The sequence below is a fragment of the Schistocerca piceifrons genome, chromosome 2 (assembly GCF_021461385.2).
Source record: "Schistocerca piceifrons isolate TAMUIC-IGC-003096 chromosome 2, iqSchPice1.1, whole genome shotgun sequence".
Lineage (NCBI taxonomy): Eukaryota > Metazoa > Arthropoda > Insecta > Orthoptera > Acrididae > Schistocerca > Schistocerca piceifrons.
Window position 1 is genome coordinate 696,997,720 of NC_060139.1, and position 12,587 is coordinate 697,010,306.

General features: G+C 41.2%; 1 protein-coding gene across 1 annotated transcript in view; it reads right to left on the reverse strand.

Annotated features, from left to right (window-relative positions):
* Window positions 1-12,587, reverse strand: part of LOC124776833 (programmed cell death protein 10) — a 42,176-nt gene that overhangs the window by 6,254 nt on the left and 23,335 nt on the right. Inside the window, exon 4 of the mRNA XM_047251999.1 lies at window positions 8,549-8,713. Within this exon, the coding sequence (XP_047107955.1) occupies window positions 8,549-8,713 (165 nt within the window). The remainder of the gene's footprint in view (window positions 1-8,548; window positions 8,714-12,587) is intronic.

The following is a 12,587-nucleotide window of genomic DNA, read 5'->3' on the forward strand; positions in this document are numbered from 1 at the left end:
GTTGATTAAAATTTTATCCTCATGCAAGTTTATTTTCAGTACAGAAATACGCCATTCCTACAGATGGAGAATTGTGAGAGTACATGATGGCTATTGGGTGTCTCAGGTTTCAGGAGTTTTTCAGGTTGAGATCACAGCTCAGCATTCCCAGAGAATAAGCATGTGCAGTTTGTCACCAAGCTGTCATACACTGAAAAAGCTGGAATCACTGGCATAAAAGGGGCATCACAGAATCATAACAACAGATCACACATACAGTCAGCAGGAGTGCAATGGCTCCAGAACGAGTGGTACAAGATGGACTCAGCACAACAAGTGGCAAGAAGAGTACACGCAGGTCTTTCCAGAAGGACTGCATCATGAGAAGATGTTAGGACTGACTCTGAGGAACAGATGGATGACAACAATCGAAATCCAGACAGAGGTTATACACAGTGTGGCACCACAAACTACATGACAAATTACTGGAAGCTGGGTTGAGACCTCAAATTACCACTCTTAGTTTACTACCAACACCTACCACAATCCAGCCCAGAACAATTTCCCTTGGCACACTTCTTGCACATTTCTGTGATATTTTGTCGTAAATACCGTATACCTGGTTTGAGCTCAAATGTGCTGCCACCAAGAACCAGTAATTGAGCTAAACTGGCTTTCAACAGTGAACAGGATTCATCCTTACTCTCTATCCCTACTACAGTGCTAATGATACCATCACAAACACACTTGTTTGTGTAAATTGTAATGGTATGAATCTCACAAAATAACATACTTGGAACTTCACTTCATACAGTCATTATGTTACACTTTCGAGGGCTACAAAGAAAAAGTGGTCACTTGGTTCAATTGCATGGCTACCAGTTCTATTTCACCACTATCCAAAAACAGTGGTCCACTGTTAGCACAATGCTAGTCACTGTTGATTTTTCTTCCAGTTGAACTATGACCTACACATGCTCAAACTTCCTTGGCAATTTTTTCATGGTACTGGCACATGTGTAGGTGTGATTACATGAACATGATACAGAACTAAAGTAGAAATTATTCAAGCACTATCACAACAAGAAGCTCAACATCCTGCACTCACCAACTCAATGAGGTAATGATTGCATATCCACAATTTCCTAGTTGCTGACATATTATAGTCATCTTTCTGGAGGATATCAATTCTTTTGAGCTTAAGTTTCAAGCAAACTTATTTGTAAACAAACCTTGGAACATTGATTTGATTGGTTCTACTGCTGATAATGTGACAGCAATAAATGCTATTATCGAAAGTAGATAAAAGAAATCCAACGTGCTTTTGTTTATGCAGGACGTGGTGCTCGGAAGAGAAATTTAAAAACAGGTAAATGCATTAAATGAAGAGACTAATGAAATAAAAATAAATAAAAATAAATTTTTAGAAGTCGCTACTAACCTCTGTTATATTTAACAGAGGTTAGTAGCGACTTCTAAAAAGTCACATGCTGACATTCATACACTATTCTCAATAACTATATTCAGAGGAAAAGTCATTTTTACAATAATAATAATAACAATTTTGTGTGTCTCTATGGCTTGGCGCAAGTATTTCAATTGGATGCCACATCAGCAACTTGTGTTTCCCTAACCCACCCCAGTTATCCAACCACGGAAAGGGGACCTACAGTTTAATGTAGAGTATGGATCATGTGTCATTTCTGGTGACTGCTCGCACTGCTGGGAGGTGAAGACTAAGTTAAATCAAAGACTGAAAAATTTGTGGTCTGATCAGGAATGACCCTCCAACCTTACAGTTTCCGGACAAACACTTTACCACTAGACCATCAGCCCAACAGTTTTGTAGTTATTCCCCATAAAGTACACACAGACTTCGTGATTCCCAAGGCAACATTTATGCTACAAATTTAAAGAGCCAAGTTCAGTCCTTAGTCATGTGATTTTTGTTTCTGAAACTTGTGCAATATTCCCCATTGTACTTCTGACAAAATAAAATTAAATTACCAGTCACTTAATCTGGCTTAATGAGTCAGCTCAAAGTTTGAAGCAAGCCTAGGGTCTAAGATAAATATATGTTGAGAGAGAGACAGATAGATATGTAATTAAAACAGACAGACGCAGAGAGAGAGAGAGAGAGAGAGAGAGAGAGAGAAGATACTGACTTCAACACATCTTTGTTACTTTTTCCCCAACTATTCACTTCTCCCTGCCCTCTTCCCCTCCATCAATCCACCAACTTTCCCTTAGAGCTCATCTCGCAAAAATTGATTGAAAATATATATATATATATATATATATATATAAAACAAAGATGATGTGACTTACCAAACGAAAGCGCTGGCACGTCGATAGACACACAAACAAACACAAACATACACACAAAATTCAAGCTTTCGCAACAAACTGTTGCCTCATCAGGAAAGAGGGAAGGAGAGGGAAAGACGAAAGGATGTGGGTTTTAAGGGAGAGGGTAAGGAGTCATTCCAATCCCGGGAGCGGAAAGACTTACTTTAGGGGGAAAAAAGGACGGGTATACACTCGCGCGCACACACACACACACACACACACACACACACACACACACACACACACACATCCATCCACACATATACAGACACAAGCAGACATATTTAAAGACTCTTTGTCTTCAAATATGTCTGCTTGTGTCTGTATATGTGTGGATGGATATATGTGTGTGTGTGTGTGTGTGTGTGTGTGGGCGCGCGCTGCGCGCGCGCGCGCGCGCGCGCGCGCGCGCGCGCGACTGTATACCCGTCCTTTTTTCCCCCTAAGGTAAGTCTTTCCGCTCCCGGGATTGGAATGACTCCTTACCCTCTCCCTTAAAACCCACATCCTTTCGCCTTTCCCTCTCCTTCCCTCTTTCCTGATGAGGCAACAGTTTGTTGCGAAAGCTTGAATTTTGTGTGTATGTTTGTGTTTGTTTGTGTGTCTATCGACGTGCCAGCGCCTTCGTTTGGTAAGTCACATCATCTTTGTTTTTAGATATATTTTTCCCACGTGGAATGTTTCCCTCTATTATATATATATATATAAACACAGATGGTGTGACTTACCGAACGAAAGTGCTGGCAGGTCGATACACACACAAACAAACACAAACATACACATGAAATTCAAGCTTTCGCAACAAACTGTTGCCTCATCAGGAAAGAGGGAAGGAGAGGGAAAGACGAAAGGATGTGGGTTTTAAGGGAGAGGGTAAGGAGTCATTCCAATCCTGGGAGCGGAAAGACTTACCTTAGGGGGAAAAGGGACAGGTATACACTCGCGCGCGCGGCGCGCGCGCGCGCGCCCACACACACACACACACACACACACACACACACACACACACACACACACATCCATCCACACATACACAGACCCAAGCAGACATTTGTAAAGGCCAGTCGAGGTGGAAGTACATAAGGCAAAGATGTTGAATGACAGGTGAGGTATGAGCGGCGGCAACTTGAAATTAGCGGAGGTTGAGGCCTGGCGGGTAATGAGAAGAGAGGATATACTGAAGGGCAAGTTCCCATCTCCGGCGTTCTGACAGGTAGGTGTTAGTGGGAAGTATCCAGATAACCCGGACAGTGTAACACTGTGCCAAGATGAGCTGGCTGTGCACCAAGGCATGTTTAGCCACAGGGTGATCCTCATTACCAACAAACACTGTCTGCCTGTGCCCATTCATGCGAATGGACAGTTTGTTGCTGGTCATTCCCACATAGAAAGCTTCACAGTGTAGGCAGGTCAGATGGTAAATCACGTGGGTGCTTTCACACGTGGCTCTGCCTTTGATCGTGTACACCTTCCGGGTTACAGGACTGGAGTAGGTGGTGGTGGGAGGATGCATGGGACAGGTTTTATACCGGGGGCGGTTACAAGGGTAGGAACCAGAGGGTAGGGAAGGTGGTTTGGGGATTTCATAGGGATGAACTAAGAGGTTACAAAGGTTAGGTGGACAGCGGAAAGACACTCTTGGTGGAATGGGGAGGATTTCATGAAGGATGAATCTCATATCAGGGCAGGATTTGAGGAAGTCGTATCCCTGCTGGAGAGCCACATTCAGAGTCTGATCCAGTCCTGAAAAGTATCCTGCCACAAGTGGGGCACTTTTGGGGTTCTTCTGTGGGAGGTTCTGGGTTTGAGGGGATGAGGAATGAAACTCGTCTAGCTTGAAGGGGGAAATCAGATGGTGCTATGGTTGGCCCGCTAGATGGCGCTCCCATAGGTCAAACGGATATCAAGTGGGTTTTTTTAAATAGGAACCCCCATTTTTTATTACATAATCGTGTAGTATGTAATGAAATATGAATGTTTTAGTTGGACCACTTTTTTCGCTTTGTGATAAATGGCACTGTAGTAGTCACAAACGTAAAAGTACGTGGTATCACGTAACATTCCGCCAGTGCGGATGGTATTTGCTTCATGATACATTACCCGTGTTAAAATGGACCGTTTACCAATTGCAGAAAAGGTCAATATCATGTTGATGTATGGCTATTGTGATCAAAATGCCCAACGGGCGTGTGCTATGTATGCTGCTTGGTATCCTGGACAACATCATCCAAGTGTCCGGACCGTTCGCCCGATAGTTACATTATTTAAGGAAACAGGTAGTGTTCAGCCACATGTGAAATGTCAACCATGACCTGCAACAAATGATGATGCCCAAGTAGGTGTTTTAGCTGCTGTCGCGGCTAATCCGCACACCAGTAGCAGACAAACTGCGCGAGAATCGGGAATCTCAAAAACGCCAGTGTTGAGAATGCTACATCAACATCGATTGCACCCATACCATATTTCTATGCACCAGGAATTGCATGGCAACAACTTGGCAACAACTTTGAACGTTGTGTACAGTTCTGCCACTGGGCACAAGAGAAATTACGGGACGATGACAGAGGTTTTGCACACGTTCTATTTAGCAACGAAGCGTCATTCACCAACAGCGGTAACGTAAATCAGCATAATACGCACTATTGGGCAACGGAAAATCCACAATGGCTGCAACAAGTGGAACATCAGCGAGCTTGGCGGGTTAATGTATGGTGCGGCATTATGGGAGGAAGGATAATTGGCCCCCATTTTATCGATGGCAATCTAAATGGTGCAATGTATGCTGATTTCCTACGTCATGTTCTACCGATGTTACTACAAGATGTTTCACTGCATGACAGAATGGCGATGTACTTCCAACATGATGGATGTCTGTCACATGCGGTTGAAGTGGTACTCAATAGCATATTTCATGACAGGTGGATTGGTCGTCGAAGCACCATACCATGGCCCGCACGTTCACCGGATCTGATGTCCCCGGATTTCTTTCTGTGGAGAAAGTTGAAGCATATTTGCTATGGTGATCCACCGACAACACCTGACAACATGCGTCAACGCATTGTCAAATGCATGTGCGAACATCACGGAAGGCCAAATACTCTCTGTTGAGAGGAATGTCGTTACACGTATTGCCAAATGCATTGACGCTGACGGACATCATTTTGAGCATTTATTGCATTAATGTGGTATTTACAGGTAATCCCGCTGTAACAGCATGCGTTCTCAGAAATGATAAGTTCCCAAAGGTACATGTATCACATTGGAACAACCGAAATAAAATGTTCAAACGTACCTATGTTCTGTATTTTAATTTTAAAAAACCTACCGGTTACCAACTGTTCATCTAAAATGGGGGTTCCTATTTAAAAAAAAAAAACACAGTTTGTATCCATTTGACTTATGGCAGCACCATATAGCGGGCCAACCATAGTGCCATCTGGATTTTTCATTTGATGCTTATTTCTTGAGATATTTGGCCTGGTCACAATTAATGGACCACCCTGTGTATATACAGACTTTCTGACTCAACACATCATTGCTGTAGTTTTTGAATGGTTACTGAAAACACCTCGTCAATAGTGAGGCGATGAACAGGAAGACTGTCAACAATAACAATGTCTTCATTCTTTGAGATGGTAAAAAATACATAGCAGTTCTGCTTAACTAAAGTGCGCGTCATATATCTTGGCGGCCGAGTTTAGGTTCGTTCTGCGCATCTGACGTCACAAAACACAGTCAGCCAATGAACAGAGAACGACGTTGCCAGATCTCGACTGCAGTGCAGAGCACGGACGAGTGTCTTCAGTTTTAGAAACGTTCTGTCATAAATAAAGTAATAGAACAAAAGCAATGTCTTGATAGCAGACTTTCTTTTATAGAAAGTTTGGAAAAAGCATTCTTTATACCAATTGCTTCATATTCTATTAATTAATTAAACCAAACAAGCAATAAGACTCCTAATTCAGGCGATAGCAAGGAAAGGTGTTTGTTTCAATCTCACGAACTGCTTTTTCGCAATAAAGAAGAGCGGTAATTGTTTATTTCCTATTGTACTTCGACGAAGCGTGAGTAATTCATAGTCATACCAACAGTGTTTATAAGTAGTTGCGTGAGGTGTTAGAGTCCTTATGGAGTTACACTGTTCGATGAGCTGAGGTAGCGGAACGGTTAAGGTGTTCAGCTGCCAAGTGAAAGGTTACAAGTTCAAACCTTGTGCGGTGCTTAATATTTTCTTTATTTAAAAACAATATTGGAGTGCCTTACTTCACGAATTTTATTCGTTTGAATGAAATTTCTAGTGTTTTGCCTCTTCATTAACCTTTTCGCTGCTGCAGACACGTGCTCCCCGCATTCCGCGCTGTGCGCGATTTTGTCATCACTGCACTTCTCGCCTGTGCAGACACATGGTGTTCCCACTGCTTTGACACACTTATCATTCGATTTCACAAAAACTATTTGGCCAAAAAATTTGATTTTTACACGTCTTCTTGACTGATACCTTCCCCCCATAAATGACTTAATTTTGTTTTAATGTGCAGCATTAAATGTAGTAAACCATTGCACGAAATTTTGAAGAGTTTGCAGAGGTAAAGTCCATAGCGTATACTTTCCGTATGGTCGATTTTAGTTGCCACAATGTTGAGAATGAAATGTGGACAAGATACCTAAATTTCATATAATATTTACTGTATAACAATATCTCATTTAATTTAAGTACCACATAGGTGTCGTATGTAATATTGAGAAATATTCCGTCTTTCGCGACTGTAATAAAAGTTTTATTTACACAGGGCGCGTTTGGCTTTATTTTAAAGCACTTCCATCGGTGAAAGGTATGGCACATACACAATGGTATTCATGTTCTATTTCTTGTTTTTGTTCCACAGTCGCAGTTTTACCAATGGTATTGAAATATATCCCTCTTCTGCAACTGTAATAAGCGACTTATTTAGACCAGACGCGTTTATCTCTTTTGAAGCATCATAAGAGGACTGCATTTTGTGTCCTCCATTGCCAAGTCACCTTTCGTAGTCTTGTGCTGTGGTAGCACAATATTCAACGTTTGTGTTGGCTCATCAGTGTTTTAGCAAATAAATGCTGTTTGTGTGTGCCACACACAAAATTATATTTGACATAGCTCTGAGCACTTCACTGACAGACGGTATATTCAAGTCCTAATGTTTTTGTAAGTCCACAGTTTTGTTTAATGTATTTTGTCTACTTCCTTTTGATTGATTGAAGTGCTTTAAAATAAAGCCAAACGCGCCCAGTGTAAGTAAAACTTTTGTTACAGTCGTGAAAGGTGGAATATTTCTCAATATTACATACGACACTTATGTGGTACTTAAATTAAATGAAATATATAGGTATCTTGTCCACATTTCATTCTCAACATTGTGGCAACTAAAATCGACCATCCGGAAAGTATACTCTATGGACTTTACCTCTGCAAAATCTTCAAAATTTCGTGCAATGGTTTACTACATTTAATGCTGCACATCAAAACAAAATTAAGTCATTTATGGGGGGAAGGTATCAGTCAAGAAGATAGGTAAAAGTCTAATTTTTGAGCCAAATAGTTTTTGTGGAATCGAATGATAAAGAGTGTCAAAGCAGTCGGAACACAATGTGTCTGCACAGGCGAGCAGTGCAGTGACAAAATCGCCCTCAGCGCGGAATGCAGGGAGCACGTCTTTGTAGCAGCGAAAGGGTTAATGCGGCCGTGGTGGCTTTAATTCATGAACTGCGCGCTCCTCCCTAAACGTAAGCTTGCAAACTATGCTATACTATGGCGCTGCTTCTCTTGGAGCGTGCGTCGTGTGCAACTGGCAACGCAGCAATCTCCCGCGTCTAGGCGGGCATGCGCGAGCCGCCAAGATAAAAGAATTGAACTATAGAGTATGGAGCAGTAATGTCACACAGAACAATATGGAAGGTCAGAAACAGGAGTGTTACACTATCCTATGAAAGAACCTACTGAAGCAGGAACAGAGAGATACGTAAATTACATAATTAAATTCTGACTTTTAAAACCCTAAAGACAGTAGATAGGAAGATGTTTAGGAAAATTTTGGGTTGCGGAAAGACAAGAGGAAGATCAGTGTGGGAAAGTTTGAGAACAGTAATAACACGTTCTGAAAAAAGTGCCAATGGTAGAAATAATGTCATCAACAGTTGAAAATATTTTTAATATATATAAATATCACAAAATAGAACTTACTGTCCCTCCTTGAAGTATTCCTTCAATGTGTTGCTGAAACGTTTTGAGAATTTAACAAATTCTCTTTTCCTCTGTTCCAATGCTTGCTTCCCTGTGCTACCAGGGATGAAGCCTGCTACTTCATTCACAGCATCTAAAAGTTTCTTAATAGCACTAGCTATTTCCCTGGAAAAAAAAATTGAAATTACAACAAATAGCAAAACTCCCACATAGAAAACCCAAACAATGTGAAATTCTGTTACAGGATATGTGGAGAAAAAACACTATGTAACTTACCAAATCAAAAGCCAAACCACATGAAATAAAATCAGAATATCTTCACAAGTGCATTCTGAGATAAGAAAAAGGACGCATCAGGAAGGAATTATATGAACGGGACGGAAATTGTTGGATGTGATGTATATGTACAGACAAACAAATAGTTACAATTTCAGAAAAATGAGATGATTTATTGATGACAATTAGGCATTGACTGATAAGAGTTGTTGAATGTCCTCCTGAGGGATATCATACCAAACTCTGACCCACTGACACATTACATCATCAAAATTCCCAAGGTGGCTGGATGGCTGTGCCTATAATGCTCCAAATGTTCTCTATTGGGGAGGGATCTAGCAACCTTGCTGGCCAACACAGAGTTTGGCAAGCATGACAACGTGCAGTACTAACTCTCACCGTGTGCAGGTGGGCGTTAGCATTAGCTTGCTGAAATGTAAGCCCAGGATGGCTTGCCATGAAGGGAAACAGAACAGAGCATAGAATATCATCAACATACCACTAGGCAGTAAATGTGCCATGGATGACAACCAAAGGCATTCTGCTGTGTAAAAAGAATGGCACTCCCGACCATCACTCCTGCCTGTCAGGTCGTGTGGCAGCGACAGTGAAGTTGGTATCCACCGTTATCTAGATCAAGTTTGACTTGGTTAGATTAGTCTTCAGTGACGAGTTCCATTTTCAACTGTGCTCCAATGACCAGTGAAGACTTGTCTGGAGATGCCCTGGACAGTGGTGGGATACCAACAACATGAGTGATGGTCTAGGATGGCATTTCATTTCATAGCAAGACCCCTTTGGCTGTCATCTGTGGCACCCATACAGCATAGTGATATGTCAATGATATTCTACACTCAATTTTGTTGCCATTCACCGCAAGCCATCCTGGACATAATTTTCAGCAAGGCAATGCATGCCCACACGTGGTGAGAGTTTCTACTGCTGGTCTTCATGCTTGCAAAATGCTACCTTGGCCAGCAGTGTATTCAGATCCCTCCCTAACTGAGAGAGTATGGAGCATTATGTGCAGGGCCCTCCAACCATACATGAGGATTTTGACGATCTAACATGGGAATTGGAAAGAATTTGGCACGATCTCCCTCCGGAGCATATCCAAAAACTATCCATCAATGCCAAGCCAGATAACTGCTTGCATAAGGGCCAGAAGTGGACAAACACATTGTTGACTTGTTCAATTTGTGAAGCTCTCTCTCTTAAATAAATCATACTTTTTTTTTTGAAATTGTAATCATTTATTTATCTGTCCATGTACATCACATCTGCCGATTTCCATCCCATTCAGATAATTCCTTTGGGTTGCTTGCCCCCCCCCCCCCCCCCCGCCACCCCCTGACTGTATTTCACACAACCGTTCAGCACAAAGCTAGCCCAGGAATGAAAATCCTTGCCCCAAATACGTAAAATAGCAGCAAAACAAAAGAGTGAAGACAAACTGTTTTGCGTGACCTAATTGTGCCTCTTTAAACAATTGTTAAAAACATGATAACAGCAGCAAATAATATTAGAAACTGCTCAAGCAGTTTGGTGTCACAACAACAAAACTGAATTGGTATATTGAGGACCAGCATCATAGATTGTATCAGGGAGTAACTAAAATATTCGCACAATTTTTCAAGGACTATTACATATGTGCAAGTGAGAATAAAGTTCCAGTAAAGCTGTTATTCCAGCCCCATTCCATCTCTTTCCCCCTCTTTTTGTGGCACCTCCACCTCCCTTACACTATTATTTACACAAGTGCTACCCTTTTCCTTTGCTCATTTGACCCTACTGTCTTACTCACTGTCCTGACCACATAAGTTGACTCTTCCAACTCAACTTCATCCCTTTCACTGTCCTCAAACTGTTATATTTTGTTGTACAATAGTTTAATGTTTTTCTACCCACATTTCCATTAAAATATTAATTCTTCCATCATTTTTTACTTGGGTCTGTATTACTTCTTGCAAACAATTGTTAATCACAACTAGTATTTACTTCCTCCTCCCTGCATATTTTAATGTAAAATCTGACAAAACATCTACCCTTTTCTCCTACCTCTTCCTTCTGTCCTCAACCCAAAGAAGATAACTGTAATTTCAATAGAAAGGTCTCCCTTGAGTGTTCTACTTGTTCCTTAATATCTGATCCACGGGGAGATTTATTTCCTCGAATGGAGACCTCCCAATCCATTTTTTTTTCATTATATTATAGAACACACAATGAAATTTAATTATTAAATCAGAACATCATATGACACATAATCCCTTTTCTGTTACTCCTTCATGTGCAGTTACAAGCTACCACTCCCTCCTCAGTCCCTCTATCAATTATTCAGACCCGTCTGTCAGTAGTTATAAACTAAATTGCTCAAAACAGCACTGCCCTTATGACTTGCACAATTTGTATTTTTTTAATGAGAAATCACTGTGTACAACCACCTATGTAACATAAATTGAACTCCCATTTTAGTGCAGATCACTAGTGTGCACTGTGTCTCCAGTCGTGAAGCAGGGACAATGGGGCTCCTGTACACAGCAATCTTTCGATATTTCTTGAAAAGTAACTTCTGGTTAGGACAGTGCACAAATTGGCACATTACGGCAAGAATGGTTATCACAAAGGGAAGATGCCCACCAAATTGGTGTGTACCACAGCAACTTCATTCAAACATTCACCTGCTATCAGGAGGCACAAAACTTTGAACTGCTGTCTCATACTGGTTATATGTGATGGACAGTACTGCCTGCAAATTATGACTTGGTAGGCAACCAGAGCAGAATGCAACTGAACTGTGTGTTGCCTATTTGAAACAACTCTGAGGGTTATGCCGACCCAAACTGTACGTAATCCTCTCCACACTATCGATTTGGTTTTTGTGGTCCATTTCAAACAACAGTAACCACACTCCCTCCTCCCCCAAATCACAATGGTGTGTGAAGAAGTTGGGCAATGGAACACCAAAAATCAAACCTGGTTCAATGCTATCAGGTTCCTTTCACTGATGAATGCAACATTGCCCAACAACTAACTATCATTGTACAAGAGTATGGAGGCAGCCTGTTGCTGATGCATGTCTCAGGAATACAGTCCTACAGGTTCAGCAAGGAGATGATTCAATCATGTTTTGGAATAGTACCACACACTGATCGGACACATTTCATCACAAATGAAGGCTGTGTAGTATCAGGCCATACTATCCAACCCACTGTTCTGCCCTATAGTCAGCAATTTGATGTTGGAGGTAACTTTCAAGACAATAATGCACAAGCACATGAATAAGCTTATGAACACCTTCCTCCAGGAGGCTAGGTCCAACCAAATGGGATGTCCTGTGCTGCATGCAGACATGAATCCAATTAAGCATACTTCGAGACCAACTGAAAGTTGCAGTGTGTTGTCTCAGGAGTCCTTTTCACATTCTGGAAAACTCAAGAGTAGCAACCAAAGAACGATCAGACTTCTGTAACACCTTGCTCATCATGTGAACAACATTCCAATGAGGATCCGAAGTGTATTAGAATGCAAAGAGTGGAGCAACATAGCACTGAATGTTACCAGCAGCACATTTTTATTTTAAAAATGTACACTAACAGACTACCTTTACTTTAGTTTTTTCGTTTCACAGAAAAGCTGTTCTTTTAGTTTCATAAAAATTATTTTTGATTTAAGACTCCACACATTCCCAGATAGGCAGGTTGTGAAAACTGTTACTAAGCATTTTATTTCCCGTTATAACATATGTATAAAGATCACTCTTTCA